This window comes from Scyliorhinus torazame, chromosome 9 (genome assembly GCF_047496885.1).
Source record: "Scyliorhinus torazame isolate Kashiwa2021f chromosome 9, sScyTor2.1, whole genome shotgun sequence".
NCBI lineage: Eukaryota > Metazoa > Chordata > Chondrichthyes > Carcharhiniformes > Scyliorhinidae > Scyliorhinus > Scyliorhinus torazame.
In genome coordinates, this window is record NC_092715.1 from 2,838,225 (window position 1) to 2,855,652 (window position 17,428).

A 17,428-nucleotide genomic window follows, 5' to 3' on the forward strand; every position below is an offset into this window, starting at 1 on the left:
CATCTATCTTTATCCTTTGGAGTCACTACATCCCCGAAGCTTCTATCTATGACCACCTCTGCCTCCCGAATGATCCGAAGTTCATCCAGCTCCAGCTCCAGTTCCCTAACGCGGTTTCTGAGGAGCTGGAGATGGGTGCACTTCCCACAGATGAAATCAGCAGGGACACTGACGGCGTCCCTCACCTCAAACGTTCCGCAGGAGGAACATTGCACTGCCTTCCCTGCCATATATGTTTGTCATTTCGCCAAAGTCCCTGGCAATGTCTCCACTTTCAGTCTTTAACAGTGTTCTGGGCCAGGGCTGAGAAACTCCAAAGTATATTATGGAGTTCACCTGATCTACAACTTTTCTGTTGAATTTGGCTCGGATGAACACAAGAATCTTCCCTTCAGCTGTGATTCAACAGTCACTTTCATCAAAGCAAGCTTTATTCTAAGAACTTAGTTAACATTTATATAAACACACAGCAAGAATTTTTATCAATTAGAAACGTAAAGATCCCCCACAGCTACAGTAGTCTATGTATGACCCTTAATGAATCCTCTCTTAACTGTTCCAATTCAAAAATAAAATCCCCAAAACCCCTATTCAAGGGCGTGGCCCAGCACTCTGCATTCTCACTTGAATAAGACTGGCTTTCCCGGAGATTCTGACCCCGTCTCACCAGCAGGTTTAAATCCTTCCGGAAAGTAAACTATATCTTTTAAGTTACCAAAGCAGGTAACCCACTTTTTTTTTTTAAATTCTATGAAAGCAGGTAGCTATAATCGGTGGGTTTTACTGGAACAGATATTTCAATTGAAAATAGAGAGAGACGGGCCAAAATACTTCTGTTCTCTGACTGAGTCCACAGTAGTCAAATGTGAAAGCGAAAGTAAAACGCTCAGCCACAGCCCAGCTCCACCCACAATGACATCACTGAAGCCATGTGATAAGACAAAACCTTTCTTAAAGGGACACTGCCATGACCAAGGCCAACATTGTTCCTGAATACCCGCTTTCCCTTTATGTCATGATAAAACTACTACTAATTGATTTTGATGTCCCTTGCAAATTTTGTTTCATAAACTCTTTTCGTAGCCCTTATAAGCTGCATTGTGACCTTTTGCTGGTCTCTATCATAGAATTCACAGTGCAGAAGGAGGCCATTCGGCCCATCGAGTCTGCACCGGCTCTTGGAAAGAGCACCCGACCCAAGGTCAACACCTCCACCCTATCCCCATAACCCAGTAACCCCACCCTACACTAAGGGCAATTTTGGACACTAAGGGCAATTTATCATGGCCAATCCACCTAACCTGCACATCTTTGGACTGTGGGAGGAAACCGGAGCCCCCGGAGGAAACCCACGCACACACGGGGAGGATGTGCAGACTCCGCACAGACAGTGACCCAAGTCGGAATCGAACCTGGGACCCTGGAGCTGTGAAGCAATTGTGCTATCCACAATGCTACCGTGCTGCCCCTCCTCTATCAACCCATTCGGTAGGAGCTGTGCTGATTTTGTAAGCCCTTCCCTGCAGTTTTATGCTTTCTGTAACCTCTAGATGTCCATAGCCGAGTCTCACAGATAATAACATGCCCACAGCTTGCTGCCGACCGATAGAAACAGCTCCAGAGAAAGGGGAGAAATCAGCCAGGGTTCCTGCTCCTGATCACTGTCCAGTGATCCCTGGGTTAGAGACTGGGGAAATCAGCCAGGGTTCCTGCTCCTGATCACTGTCCAGTGATCCCTGGGTGAGAGAGAGAGAGCGGAAATCAGCCAGGGTTCCTGCTCCTGATCACTGTCCAGTGATCCCCTGGGTTAGAGAGAGAGGGGAAATCAGCCAGGGTTCCTGCTCCTGATCACTGTCCAGTGATCCCTGAGTTAGAGAGAGAGGGGAAATCAGCCAGGGTTCCTCCTCCTGATCACTGTCCAGTGATCCCTGGGTTAGAGAGAGAGAGGGGAAATCAGCCAGGGTTCCTGCCTCTGATCACTGTCCAGTGACCCCTGGGTTAGAGAGAGTAGGGAAATCAGCCAGTGTTCCTGCTCCTGATCACTGTCCAGTGATCCCTGGGTAAGAGAGACAGGGGGGAAATCAGCCAGGGTTGCTGCTCCTAGTCACTGTCCAGTGATCCCTGGGTTAGAGAGAGAGAGAGGAAATCAGCCAGGGTTCCTGCTCCTGATCACTGTCCAGTGATCCCTGGGTTAGAGAGAGAGGGAAAATCAGCCAGGGTTCCTGCTCCTGATCACTGTCCGGTGATCCCTGGGTTGGAGAGTGAGGGGAAATCAGCCAGGGTTCCTGCTCCTGATCACTGTCCAGTGACCCCTGGGTTCGAGAGAGAAGGGAAATCAGCCAGGGTTCCTGCTCCTGATCACTGTCCAGTGATCCCGGGTTAGAGAGAGAGGGGAAATCAGCCAGTGTTCCTGCTCCTGGTCACTGTCCAGTGATCCCTGGGTTAGAGAGAGAGGGGAAATCAGCCAGTGTTCCTGCTCCTGGTCACTGTCCAGTGATCCCTGGGTTAGAGAGAGAGGGGAAATCAGCCAGTGTTCCTGCTCCTGGTCACTGTCCAGTGATCCCTGGGTTAGAGAGAGAGAGGGGAAATCAGCCAGTGTTCCTGCTCCTGATCACTGTCCAGTGATCCCTGGGTTAGAGAGAGGGGGGGAAATCAGCCAGGATCCTGCTCCTGATCACTGCCCAGTGATCCCTGGGTTAGAGAGAGAGGTGAAATCAGCCAGGGTTCCTGCTCCTGGTCACTGTCCAGTGATCCCTGGGTTAGAGAGTGAGGGAAAATCAGCCAGGGTTCCTGCTCCTGATTACTGTCCAGTGACCGCTGGGTTAAATAGAGAGGGGAAATCAGCCAGGGTACCTGCTCGTGATCACTGTCCAGTGATCCCTGGGTTAGAGAGAGAGGGGAAATCAGCCAGCGTTCCTGCTCCTGATCACTGACCAGTGATCCCTGGTTAGAGAGAGAGGGGAAATCAGCCAGGGTTCCTGCTCCTGATCACTGTCCAGTGACCCCTGGGTTAGAGAGAGAGGGGAAATCAGCCAGGGTTCCTGCTCCTGATCACTGTCCAGTGACCCCTGGGTTAGAGAGAGAGGGGAAATCAGCCAGAGTTCCTGCTCCTGATCACTGTCCAGTGATCCCAGGGTTAGAGAGAGAGGGGAAATCAGCCAGGGTTCCTGCTCCTGATCACTGTCCAGTGATCCCAGGGTTATAGAGAGTGGGGAAATCAGCCAGGGTTCCTGCTCCTGGTCACTGTCCAGTGATCCCTGGGTTAGAGATTGTGGGGAAATCAGCCAGGGTTCCTGCTCCTGATTACTGTCCAGTGATCCCTGGGTTAGAGAGAGAGAGAGAGGAAATCTGCCAGGGTTCCTTCTCCTGGTCACTGTCCAGTGATCCCTGGGTTAGAGAGAGTGGGGAAATCAGCCAGGGTTCCTGCTCCTGATCACTGCCCAGTGATCCCTGGGTTAGAGAGAGGGGGGAAATCAGCCAGGGTTCCTGCTCCTGATCACTGCCCAGTGATCCCTGGATTAGAGAGAGAGGGGAAATCAGCCAAGGTTCCTGCTCCTGATCACTGTCCAGTGATCCCTGGGTTAGAGAGAGAGGGGAAATCAGCCAGGATCCCTGCTCCTGATCACTGTCCAGTGACCCCTGGGTTAGAGAGAGAGGGGAAATCAGCCAGAGTTCCTGCTCCTGATCACTGTCCAGTGATCCCAGGGTTAGAGAGAGAGGGGAAATCAGCCAGGGTTCCTGCTCCTGATCACTGTCCAGTGATCCCAGGGTTATGGAGAGTGGGGAAATCAGCCAGGGTTCCTGCTCCTGGTCACTGTCCAGTGATCCCTGGGTTAGAGATTGTGGGGAAATCAGCCAGGGTTCCTGCTCCTGATTACTGTCCAGTGATCCCTGGGTTAGAGAGAGAGAGAGAGGAAATCTGCCAGGGTTCCTTCTCCTGGTCACTGTCCAGTGATCCCTGGGTCAGAGAGAGTGGGGAAATCAGCCAGGGTTCCTGCTCCTGATCACTGCCCAGTGATCCCTGGGTTAGAGAGAGAGAGGGGAAATCAGCCAGGGTTCCTGCTCCTGATCACTGTCCAATGGCCCCTGGGTTAGAGTGAGGGGAAATCAGCCAGGGTTCCTGCTCCTGGTCACTGTCCAGTGATCCCTGGGTTAGAGAGAGAGAGGGGGGGGAAATCAGCCAGGGTTCCTGCTCCTGATCACTGTCCAGTGACCCCTGGGTTAGAGAGAGAGGGGAAATCAGCCAGGGTTCCTGCTCCTGATCACTGTCCAGTGATCCCTGGGTTATAGAGAGTGGGGAAATCAGCCAGGGTTCCTGCTCCTGGTCACTGTCCAGTGATCCCTGGGTTAGAGATTGAGGGGAAATCAGCCAGGGTTCCTGCTCCTGATTACTGTCCAGTGATCCCTGGGTTAGAGAGAGAGAGAGAGGAAATCTGCCAGGGTTCCTTCTCCTGGTCACTGTCCAGTGATCCCTGGGTTAGAGAGAGTGGGGAAATCAGCCAGGGTTCCTGCTCCTGATCACTGCCCAGTGATCCCTGGGTTTGAGAGAGGGGGGGAAATCAGCCAGGGTTCCTGCTCCTGATCACTGTCCAGTGATCCCTGGGTTAGAGAGAGAGGGGAAATCAGCCAGTGTTCCTGCTCCTGATCACTGTCCAGTGATCCCTGGGTTAGAGAGAGAGGGGGGAAATCAGCCAGGGTTCCTGCTCCTAATCACTGCCCAGTGATCCCTGGGTTAGAGAGAGAGGTGAAATCAGCCAGGGTTCCTGGTCACTGTCCAGTGATCCCTGGGTTAGAGAGTGAGGGGAAATCAGCCAGGGTTCCTGCTCCTGATTACTGTATAGTGACCGCTGGGTTAAATAGAGAGGGGAAATCAGCCAGGGTTCCTGCTCCTGATTACTGTCCAGTGATCCCTGGGTTAAATAGAGAGGGGAAATCAGCCAGGGTACCTGCTCGTGATCACTGTCCACTGATCCCTGGTTAGAGAGAGAGGGGAAATCAGCCAGTGTTCCTGCTCCTGATCACTGCCCAGTGATCCCTGGATTAGAGAGAGAGGGGAAATAAGCCAAGGTTCCTGCTCCTGATCACTGACCAGTGATCCCTGGTTGGAGAGAGAGGGGAAATCAGCCAGGGTTCCTGCCCCTGATCACTGTCCAGTGACCCCTGGGTTAGAGAGAGAGGGGAAATCAGCCAGAGCTCCTGCTCCTGATCACTGTCCAGTGATCCCAGGGTTAGAGAGAGAGGGGAAATCAGCCAGGGTTCCTGCTCCTGATCACTGTCCAGTGATCCCTGGGTTATAGAGAGTAGGGAAATCAGCCAGGGTTCCTGCTCCTGATCACTGTCCAGTGATCCCTGGGTTAGAGATTGAGGGGAAATCAGCCAGGGTTCCTGCTCCTGATTACTGTCCAGTGATCCCTGGGTTAGAGAGAGAGAGGAAATCTGCCAGGGTTCCTTCTCCTGGTCACTGTCCAGTTATCCCTGGGTTAGAGAGAGTGGGGAAATCAGCCAGGGTTCCTGCTCCTGATCACTGCCCAGTGATCCCTGGGTTAGAGAGAGGGGGGAAATCAGCCAGGGTTCCTGCTCCTGATCACTGTCCAGTGATCCCTGGGTTAGAGAGGGAGGGGAAATCAGCCAGGGTTCCTGCTCCTGATTACTGTCCAGTGATCCCTGGGTTAGAGAGAGGGGGGAAATCAGCCAGGGTTCCTGTTCCTGATCGCTGTCCTGTGACCCCTGGGTTAGAGAGAGAGGGGAAATCAGCCAGGGTTCCTGCTCCTGATCACTGTCCAGTGATCCCTGGGTTTGAGAGAGGGGGGGAAATCAGCCAGGGTTCCTGCTCCTGATCACTGTCCAGTGATCCCTGGGTTAGAGAGAGAGGGGAAATCAGCCAGTGTTCCTGCTCCTGATCACTGTCCAGTGATCCCTGGGTTAGAGAGAGAGGGGGGAAATCAGCCAGGGTTCCTGCTCCTAATCACTGCCCAGTGATCCCTGGGTTAGAGAGAGAGGTGAAATCAGCCAGGGTTCCTGGTCACTGTCCAGTGACCCCTGGGTTAGAGAGAGAGGGGAAATAAGCCAAGGTTCCTGCTCCTGATCACTGTCCAGTGATCCCTGGGTTAGTGAGAGGGGAAATCAGCCAGGGTTCCTGCTCCTGATCAGTGTCCAGTGACACCTGGGTTTGAGAGAGAGAGGGGACATCAGCCAGGGTTCCTGCTCCTGATCACTGTCCAGTGATCCCTGGGTTAGAGAGAGAGGGGAAATCAGCCAGAGTTCCTGCTCCTGATCACTGTCCAGTGATCCCTGGGTTAGTGAGAGGGGAAATCAGCCAGGGTTCCTGCTCCTGATCACTGTCCAGTGACCCCTGGGTTAGAGAGAGCGGTGAAATCAGCCAGGGTTCCTGGTCACTGTCCAGTGATCCCTGGGTTAGCGAGTGCGGGGAAATCAGCCAGGGTTCCTGCTCCTGATTACTGTATAGTGACCACTGGGTTAAATAGAGAGGGGAAATCAGCCAGGGTTCCTGCTCCTGATCACTGTCCAGTGACCCCTGGGTTAGAGAGGGAGAGGGGAAATCAGCCAGGTTCCTGCTCCTGATCACTGTCCAGTGATCCCTGGGTTAGAGAGAGAGGGGAAATCAGCCAGGGTTCCTGCTCCTGATCACTGTCCAGTGATCCCTGGGTTAGAGAGAGAGGGGAAATCAGCCAGGGTTCCTGCTCCTGTTCACCGTCCAGTGACCCCTGGGTTAGAGAGAGAGAGGGGAAATCAGCCAGGGTTCCTGCTCCTGATCACTGTCCAGTGATCCCTGGGTTAGAGAGAGAGGGGGGAAATCAGCCAGGGTTCCTGCTCCTAATCACTGCCCAGTCATCCCTGGGTTAGAGAGAGAGGTGAAATCAGCCAGGGTTCCTGCTCCTGATCACTGTCCAGTGATCCCTGGGTTAGAGAGAGAGGGGAACTCAGCCAGTGTTCCTGCTCCTGATCACTGTCCAGTGATCCCTGGGTTAGAGAGAGAGGGAGAAAATCAGCCAGGGTTCCTGCTCCTAATCACTGCCCAGTGATCCCTGGGTTAGAGAGAGAGGTGAAATCAGCCAGGGTTCCTGGTCACTGTCCAGTGATCCCTGGGTTAGAGAGTGAGGGGAAATCAGCCAGGGTTCCTGCTCCTGATTACTGTATAGTGACCGCTGGGTTAAATAGAGAGGGGAAATCAGCCAGGGTTCCTGCTCCTGATCACTGTCCAGTGATCCCTGGGTTAGAGAGAGAGGGGAAATCAGCCAGCGTTCCTGCTCCTGATCACTGTCCAGTGATCCCTGGGTTAGAGAGAGAGAGGGGAAGTAAGCCAAGGTTCCTGCTCCTGATCACTGTCCAGTGATCCCTGGTTGGAGAGAGAGGGGAAATCAGCCAGGGTTCCTGCTCCTGATCACTGTCCAGTGACCCCTGGGTTAGAGAGGGAGAGGGGAAATCAGCCAGGTTCCTGCTCCTGATCACTGTCCAGTGATCCCTGGGTGAGAGAGAGAGGGGAAATCAGCCAGGGTTCCTGCTCCTGATCACTGTCCAGTGATCCCTGGGTTAGTGAGAGAGAGAGAGGGGAAATCAGCCAGGGTTCCTGCTCCTGATCACTGTCCGGTGATCCCTGGGTTGGAGAGAGAGGGGAAATCAGCCAGGGTTCCTGCTCCTGATCACTGTCCAGTGACCCCTGGGTTAGAGAGAGAGAGGGGAAATCAGCCAGGTTTCCTGCTCCTGATCACTGTCCAGTGACCCCTGGGTTCGAGAGAGAGGGGAAATCAGCCAGGGTTCCTGCTCCTGATCACTGTCCAGTGATCCCTGGGTTAGAGAGAGAGGGGAAATCAGCCAGTGTTTCTGCTCCTGATCACTGTCCTGTGATCCCTGGGTTTGAGAGAGGGGGGGAAATCAGCCAGGGTTCCTGCTCCTGATCACTGTCCAGTGATCCCTGGGTTAGAGAGAGAGGGGAAATCAGCCAGTGTTCCTGCTCCTGATCACTGTCCAGTGAGCCCTGGGTTAGAGAGAGAGGGGGGAAATCAGCCAGGGTTCCTGCTCCTAATCACTGCCCAGTGATCCCTGGGTTAGAGAGAGAGGTGAAATCAGCCAGGGTTCCTGGTCACTGTCCAGTGATCCCTGGGTTAGAGAGTGAGGGGAAATCAGCCAGGGTTCCTGCTCCTGATCACTGTCCAGTGATCCCTGGTTGGAGAGAGGGGGGAAATCAGCCAGGGTTCCTGCTCCTGATCACTGTCCAGTGATCCCTGGGTTAGAGAGAGAGGGGAAATCAGCCAGAGTTCCTGCTCCTGATCACTGTCCAGTGATCCCTGGGATAGTGAGAGGGGAAATCAGCCAGGGTTCCTGCTCCTGATCACTGTCCAGTGACACCTGGGTTTGAGAGAGAGAGGGGACATCAGACAGGGTTCCTGCTCCTGATCACTGTCCAGTGATCCCTGGGTTAGAGAGAGAGGGGAAATCAGCCAGCGTTCCTGCTCCTGATCACTGTCCAGTGATCCCTTGGTTAGAGAGAGAGGGGAAATAAGCCAAGGTTCCTGCTCCTGATCACTGTCCAGTGATCCCTGGTTGGAGAGAGGGGGGAAATCAGCCAGGGTTCCTGCTCCTGATCACTGTCCAGTGATCCCTGGGTTAGAGAGGGAGGGGAAATCAGCCAGAGTTCCTGCTCCTGATCACTGTCCAGTGATCCCTGGGTTAGTGAGAGGGGAAATCAGCCAGGGTTCCTGCTCCTGATCACTGTCCAGTGACCCCTGGGTTTGAGAGAGAGAGGGGAAATCAGCCAGGGTTCCTGCTCCTGATCACTGTCCAGTGACCCCTGGGTTAGAGAGGGAGAGGGGAAATCAGCCAGGTTCCTGCTCCTGATCACTGTCCAGTGATCCCTGGGTTAGAGAGAGAGGGGGGAAATCAGCCAGGGTTCCTGCTCCTAATCACTGCCCAGTGATCCCTGGGTTAGAGAGAGAGGTGAAATCAGCCAGGGTTCCTGCTCCTGATCACTGTCCAGTGATCCCTGGGTTAGAGAGAGAGGGGAAATCAGCCAGTGTTCCTGCTCCTGATCACTGTCCAGTGATCCCTGGGTTAGAGAGAGAGGGGGGAAATCAGCCAGGGTTCCTGCTCCTAATCACTGCCCAGTGATCCCTGGGTTAGAGAGAGAGGTGGAATCAGCCAGGGTTCCTGGTCACTGTCCAGTGATCCCTGGGTTAGAGAGTGCGGGGAAATCAGCCAGGGTTCCTGCTCCTGATTACTGTATAGTGACCACTGGGTTAAATAGAGAGGGGAAATCAGCCAGGGTTCCTGCTCCTGATCACTGTCCAGTGATCCCTGGGTTAGAGAGAGATGGGAAATCAGCCAGCGTTCCTGCTCCTGATCACTGTCCAGTGATCCATGGGTTAGAGAGAGAGGGGAAATAAGCCAAGGTTCCTGCTCCTGATCACTGTCCAGTGATCCCTGGTTGGAGAGAGAGGGGAAATCAGCCAGGGTTCCTGCTCCTGATCACTGTCCAGTGATCCCTGGGTTAGAGAGAGAGGGGAAATCAGCCAGAGTTCCTGCTCCTGATCACTGTCCAGTGATCCCTGGGTTAGTGAGAGGGGAAATCAGCCAGGGTTCCTGCTCCTGATCACTGTCCAGTGACCCCTGGGTTTGAGAGAGAGAGAGGAAATCAGCCAGGGTTCCTGCTCCTGATCACTGTCCAGTGACCTCTGGGTTAGAGAGAGAGAGAGGGGAAATCAGCCAGGGTTCCTGCTCCTGATCACTGTCCAGTGACCCCTGGGTTAGAGAGAGGGAGAGAGGGGAAATCACCCAGGGTTCCTGCTCCTGATCACTGTCCAGTGACCCCTGGGTTAGAGAGAGAAGGGAAATCAGCCAGGGTTCCTGCTCCTGATCACTGTCCAGTGACCCCTGGGTTCGAGAGAGAGGGGAAATCAGCCAGTGTTCCTGCTCCTGATCACTGTCCAGTGATCCCTGGGTTAGAGAGAGAGAGGGGAAATCAGCCAGTGTTCCTGCTCCTGATCACTGCCCAGTGATCCCTGGTTGGAGAGAGAGGGGAAATCAGCCAGGGTTCCTGCTCCTGATCACTGTCCAGTGATCCCTGGGTTAGAGAGAGAGGGGAAATCAGCCAGGGTTCCTGCTCCTGATCACTGTCCAGTGACCTCTGGGTTCGAGAGAGAGGGGAAATCAGCCAGGGTTCCTGCTCCTGATAACTGGCCAGTGATCCCTGGGTTAGAGAGAGAGAGGGGAAATCAGCCAGTGTTCCTGCTCCTAATCAATGCCCAGTGATCCCTGGGTTAGAGAGAGAGGTGAAATCAGCCAGTGTTCCTGCTCCTGATCACTGTCCAGTGATCCCTGGGTTAGAGAATGAGGGGAAATCAGCCAGGGTTCCTGCTCCTGATTACTGTCCAGTGACCGCTGGGTTAAATAGAGAGGGGAAATCAGCCAGGGTTCCTGCTCCTGATCACTGTCCAGTGATCCCTGGGTTAGAGAGAGAGAGGGGAAATCAGCCAGGGTTCCTGCTCCTGATCACTGTCCAGTGATCCCTGGGTTAGAGCGAGAGGGGAAATCAGCCAGGGTTCCTGCTCCTGATCACTGTCCAGTGATCCCTGGGTTGGAGAGAGAGAGGGGAAATCAGCCAGGGTTCCTGCTCCTGATCACTGTCCAGTGACCCCTGGGTTCGAGAGAGAGGGGAAATCAGCCAGGGTTCCTGCTCCCGATCACTGTCCAGTGATCCCTGGGTTAGAGAGAGAGAGGGGAAATCAGCCAGGGTTCCTGCTCCTGATCACTGTCCAGTGATCCCTGGGTTATCCCTGGTGAAGATGAAGTGTGAAGTTTCGGTTGGGGCGATGGATAGTTACAAGGTAGCGAGGAAGGATCTAAAGAGAGAGCTAAGACGAGCAAGGAGGGGACATGAGAAGTATTTGGCAAGTAGGATCAAGGAAAACCCAAAAGCTTTCTGTTGGTATGTCAGGAATAAGCGAATGACTAGGGAAAGAGTAGGACCAGTCAAGGACAGGGATGGGAAATTGTGTGTGGAGTCTGAAGAGATAGGCGAGATACTAAATGAATATTTTTCGTCAGTATTCACTCAGGAAAAAGATAATGTTGTGGAGGAGAATGCTGAGCCCCAGGCTAATAGAATAGATGGCATTGAGGTACGTAGGGAAGAGGTGTTGGCAATTCTGGACAGGCTGAAAATAGATAAGTCCCCGGGACCTGATGGGATTTATCCTAGGATTCTATGGGAGGCCAGGGAAGAGATTGCTGGACCTTTGGCTTTGATTTTTATGTCATCATTGGCTACAGGAATAGTGCCAGAGGACTGGAGGACAGCAAATGTGGTCCCTTTGTTCAAAAAGGGGAGCAGAGACAACCCCGGCAACTATAGGCCGGTGAGCCTCACGTCTGTAGTGGGTAAAGTCTTGGAGGGGATTATAAGAGACAAGATTTATAATCATCTAGATAGGAATAATATGATCAGGGATAGTCAGCATGGCTTTGTGAAGGGTAGGTCATGCCTCACAAACCTTATTGAGTTCTTTGAGAAGGTGACTGAACAGGTAGACGAGGGTAGAGCAGTTGATGTGGTGTATATGGATTTCAGCAAAGCGTTTGATAAGGTTCCCCACGGTAGGCTATTGCAAAAAATACGGAGGCTGGGGATTGAGGATGATTTAGAGATGTGGATCAGAAATTGGCTAGCTGAAAGAAGACAGAGGGTGGTGGTTGATGGGAAATGTTCAGAATGGAGTACAGTCACAAGTGGAGTACCACAAGGATCTGTTCTGGGGCCGTTGCTGTTTGTCATTTTTATCAATGACCTAGAGGAAGGCGCAGAAGGGTGGGTGAGTAAATTTGCAGACAATACTAAAGTCGGTGGTGTTGTCGATAGTGTGGAAGGATGTAGCAGATTACAGAGGGATATAGATAAGCTGCAGAGCTGGGCCGAGAGGTGGCAAATGGAGTTTAATGTAGAGAAGTGTGAGGTGATTCACTTTGGAAGGAATAACAGGAATGCGGAATATTTGGCTAATGGTAAAGTTCTTGAAAGTGTGGATGAGCAGAGGGATCTAGGTGTCCATGTACATAGATCCCTGAAAGTTGCCACCCAGGTTGATAGGGTTGTGAAGAAGGCCTATGGAGTGTTGGCCTTTATTGGTAGAGGGATTGAGTTCCGGAGTCGGGAGGTCATGTTGCAGCTGTACAGAACTCTGGTACGGCCGCATTTGGAGTATTGCGTACAGTTCTGGTCACCGCATTATAGGAAGGACGTGGAGGCTTTGGAGCGGGTGCAGAGGAGATTTACCAGGATGTTGCCTGGTATGGAGGGAAAATCTTATGAGGAAAGGCTGATGGACTTGAGGTTGTTTTCGTTGGAGAGAAGAAGGTTAAGAGGAGACTTAATAGAGGCATACAAAATGATCAGGGGGTTGGATAGGGTGGACAGTGAGAGCCTTCTCCCGCGGATGGATATGGCTGGCACGAGGGGACATAACTTTAAACTGAGGGGTAATAGATATAGGACAGAGGACAGAGGTCAGAGGTAGGTTCTTTACGCAAAGAGTAGTGAGGCCGTGGAATGCCCTATCTGCTACAGTGGTGAACTCGCCAACATTGAGGGCATTTAAAAGTTTATTGGATAAACATATGGATGATAATGGCATAGTGTAGGTTGGATGGCTTTTGTTTCGGTGCAACATCGTGGGCCGAAGGGCCTGTACTGCGCTGTATCGTTCTATGTTCCATGTTCTATGTTAGAGAGAGAGGGGAAATCAGCCAGGGTTCCTGCTCCTGATCACTGTCCGGTGATCCCTGGGTTAGATGGAGGACACCCTGATCACGTTGATTGTGTGGATATTGTGTGACCTGTGTGAAGTTTGTCTGTACCTTCAGGCTGCAATCAGTGGCATTGGTGCCGGTTCCCCTGCTCTAACGGGTCTGTCAGTTATTTATTGGTTTCTGCTGGTCTGTGCACAGGAACCTGGGGGAGATTGCCACCCTGAAAACTCTGAATATTTATGGATTGGTGCGGGACTCCACAGCCAATGTGAAGGAACTGATTGCTCAGATTAAAATCAACACGTTTCCCCTGACGACCATTGGCCGACCCACACTTGGCAACGGAAAGATGGAAACCATCTGGGGGATTGACTGTCGGCTGGGCCTGCCGAGTGTGTGAGCGGCGCACTACACAGCAAGAGTCAGCAAGCAGCTCCTCATCCAGCAGTGTCCGTGCAGAGGGGTCTGTATCTCTCCCACCCACCCGGGTCTGTATCTCTCCCACCAACACACCCGGGTCTGTATCTCTCCCACCAACACACCCGGGTCTGTATCTCTCCCACCAACACACCCGGGTCTGTATCTCTCCCACCAACACACCCGGGTCTGTATCTCTCCCACCAACACACCCGGGTCTGTATCTCTCCCACCAACACACCCGGGTCTGTATCTCTCCCACCCACCCGGGTCTGTATCTCTCCCACCAACACACCCGGGTCTGTATCACTCCCACCCACCCACCCGGGTCTGTATCTCTCCCACCAACACACCCGGGTCTGTATCTCTCCCACCAACACACCCGGGTCTGTATCACTCCCACCAACACACCCGGGTCTGTATCACTCCCACCCACCCGGGTCTGTATCTCTCCCACCAACACACCCGGGTCTGTATCTCTCCCACCAACACACCCGGGTCTGTATCTCTCCCACCAACACACCCGGGTCTGTATCTCTCCCACCAACACACCCGGGTCTGTATCTCTCCCACCAACACACCCGGGTCTGTATCTCTCCCACCAACACACCCGGGTCTGTATCTCTCCCACCAACACACCCGGGTCTGTATCTCTCCCACCAACACACCCGGGTCTGTATCTCTCCCACCAACACACCCGGGTCTGTATCTCTCCCACCAACACACCCGGGTCTGAGAATGCAGCAGCTTCTGATCCAGTCAGCGACAGAGATCCAGGGATCGGAGAGAAGAGAAATTTACTGAGACCGAGATCAGATTGTTAACGATTTTACATTTTTTATATTAACTTTTAAGCGAGTTTGTGTTCACAATGTTCCGTTGGTAAAAGGAATTGCAGCCTTGGAGCTGACAGACCAAACAAAACTGTCCTCGAGCGGCGGAGATTCCAGAACCCGGTCGTTTCTTGTTAAAACCAAATTCAAATAAACTAAAATCAGATGAGGTAATGTTTTGCAACAATCATATTCTATGGCAGCTGATGTAAATGTTGAATCTCTTTCCACCGTCTGATTCTGTACAGTGAAAAGTATTTTTCTGCGGCCGAGGGAACGTACACAGTACGTACATAGTAGACAAAAAGAATAATCAACAGAGAACATTGACAAATGGTACATCGACAAACAGTGATTGGTTACAGTGCGGAACAAGGGGCCAAACAAAGCAAATACATGAGCAAGAGCAGCATAGGGCGTCGTGAATAGTGTTCTTACAGGGAACAGATCAGTCCGAGGGGGAGTCGTTGAGGAGTCTTGTAGCTGTGGGAAAGAAGCTGTTCCTATGTCTGGAGACTTCCTTACCTTCTGCCTGATGGAAGGGTTTGGAAGAGGGCAATGCCTGGGTGGGAGGCATTGCCATCCTCCTCCATTTCACCTCCGTTTGTCTGTCACCATCTTCACCTTTTCTCATTCAATCTTTTCTCCCCACATCCGGGTTAGAAACCTTTAATTCTGAGGAAAGGTGATCAAACTTGCTGAGTATTTCCGCATTTTGTTTTTATTTTATGTTGTGAGGAATGCAGGATTAAGCTGTTGTGTTGGATGATCCGCCATGATGGTGATGAATGGGGAGCAGGCTCGAAGGGCCGAATGGCCTCCTCCTGCTTCTATTTTCAATGTTTCTCTTTCAGATTTCCAACGCCTGCAGTATTTTATTTTCTTTGAGGCGCTTTAGAATCAATGCTTCCGAATCAGACAAGATTTCACCCTCAGTGAAACTCTGAATGTTCCCACTGTTTGTCTCATTAATATCGGTCTTTATTATACTCGGGACTGTGAATATGTCATTAGTATTAATGGTCGGTATTGTATGATTTTCTTATAAAAGCCAATAAAGGACTTTTGTATTATTACTCTGTGGGATTGACATAAATTTGTACGGATAATCCTGTCACACCTGCCAATCCACAAGGGAGTTTCTTTCATTCATTCACGGCATGTGGCCATCACTGGGTCAGCATTTGTTGTCCTTGAGAGGGCCATTCAGAGTCAACCGCATTGCTGTGGATCTGGAGTCACATGTAGGCCAGACCGGGTAAGGACAAAGAACAAAGAAATGTACAGCACAGGAACAGGCCCTTCGGCCCTCCAAGCCCGTGCCGACCATGCTGCCCGACTAAACTACAATCTTCTACACTTCCTGGGTCCGTATCCCTCTATTCCCATCCTATTGATGTATTTGTCAAGGTGCCCCTTAAATGTCACTATCGTCCCTGCTTCCACCACCCCCTCCGGTAGTGAGTTCCAGGCACCCACTACCCTCTGCGTAAAAAACTTGCCTCGTACATCTACTCTAAACCTTGCCCCTCTCACCTTAAACCTATGCCCCCTAGTAATTGACTCCTCTACCCTGGGGAAAAGCCTCTGACTATCCACTCTGTCTATGCCCCTCATAATTTTGTAGACCTCTATCAGATTGCCCCTCAATCTCCTTCGTTCCAGTGAGAACAAACCGAGTTTATTCAACCGCTCCTCATAGCTAATGCCCTCCATACCAGGCAACATTCCGGTAAATCTCTTCTGCACCCTCTCTAAAGCCTCCACATCCTTCTGGTAGTGTGGCGACCAGAATTGAACACTATACTCCAAGTGTGGCCTAACTAAGGTTCTATACAGCTGCAACATGACTTACTAATTTTTATACTCAATGCCCCGGCCAATGAAGGCAAGCATGTCGTATGCATTCTTGACTACCTTCTCCATCTGTGTTGCCCCTTTCAGTGACCTGTGGACTTGGACACCAAGATCTCTCTGACTGTCAATACTCTTGAGGGTTCTACCATTCACTGTATATTCCCTACCTGCATTAGACCTTCCAAAATGCATTACCTCGCATTTGTCCGGATTAAACTCCATCTGCCATTTCTCCGCCCAAGTCTCCAAACAATCTAAATCCTGCTGTATCCTCTGACAGTCCTCATCGCTATCCGCAATTCCACCAACCTTTGTGTCGTCCGCAAACTTACTAATCAGACCAGTTATATTTTCCTTCAAATCATTTATATATACTACGAACAGCAACGGTTCCAGCACTGATCCCCACGGAACACCACTAGTCACAGCCAACCAATCAGAAAAGCAGCCTTCCAACTGCCTTCTATGACCTAGCCAGTTCTGTATCCATCTTGCAAGCACACCTCTGATCCCGTGTGACTTCACCTTTTGAACCAGTCTGCCATGAGGGACCTTGTCAAAGGCCTTACTGAAATCCATATAGACAACATCCACTGCCCTACCTGCATCAATCATCTTTGTGACTTCCGCGAAAAACTCTATCAAGATAGTGAGACACGACCTCCCCTTCACAAAACCGTGCTGCCTCTTGCTAATACGACCCCTAGCTTCCAAATGGGAGTAGATCCTGTCTCAAAGAATTCTCTCCAGTAATTTCCCTACCACTGACGTAAAACTCAGCGGCCTGTAGTTCCCTGGATTATCCTTGCTACCCTTCTTAAACAAAGGAACAACATTGGCTATTCTCCAGTCCTCCGGGACATCACCTGAAGACAGCGTAGATTCAAAGATTTCTGTCAAGGCCTCAGCAATTTCCTCTCTTGCCTCCTTCAGTATTCTGGGGTAGATCCCATCAGGCCCTGGGGACTTATCTACCTTAATATTTTTCAAGACGCCCAATACCTCGTCTTTTAGAATCTCAATGTGACCCAGGCTATCTACACCCCCTTCTCCAGACTCAACATCCACCAATTCCTTCTCTTTGGTGAATACTGATGCAAAGTATTTATTTAGTACCTCGCCCATTTCCTCTGGCTCCACACATAGATTCCCTTGCCTATCCTTCAGTGGGCCAACCCTTTCCCTGGCTACCCTCTTGCTTTTTATATACGTGTGAAAAGCCTTGGGATTTTCCTTAACCCTATTTGCCAATGACTTTTCGTGACCCCTTTTAGCCCTCCTGACTCCTTGCTTAAGTTCCTTCCTACTTTCCTTATATTCTACATGGGCTTCGTCTAGAAGGCCAGCCTTCTAGCCCTGACCATTGCCTCCTTTTTCTTTTTGACGAAACCTACAATATCCCTCGTTGTCCAAGGATCATGAAATTTATCCTTCCTCAGGAACATGCCGGCCCTGAATTCCTTTCAACTGATATTTGAAAGCCTCCCACATGTCAGATGTTGATTTGCCCTCAAACATCCGCCCCAATCTAGGTTCTTCAGTTCCCGCCTAATATTTTTGAA

The 17,428-nt window shown here is 51.5% G+C and overlaps 1 protein-coding gene across 1 annotated transcript in view; it reads left to right on the forward strand.

Annotated features, from left to right (window-relative positions):
• skp2 (S-phase kinase-associated protein 2, E3 ubiquitin protein ligase) overlaps window positions 1-15,085 on the forward strand; it is a 37,481-nt gene extending 22,396 nt beyond the window's left edge. Inside the window, exon 3 of the mRNA XM_072517530.1 lies at window positions 12,958-15,085. Within this exon, the coding sequence (XP_072373631.1) occupies window positions 12,958-13,159 (202 nt within the window). The 3' untranslated portion in view covers window positions 13,160-15,085. The remainder of the gene's footprint in view (window positions 1-12,957) is intronic.
• The last annotated feature ends 2,343 nt before the right edge of the window (window positions 15,086-17,428 follow it).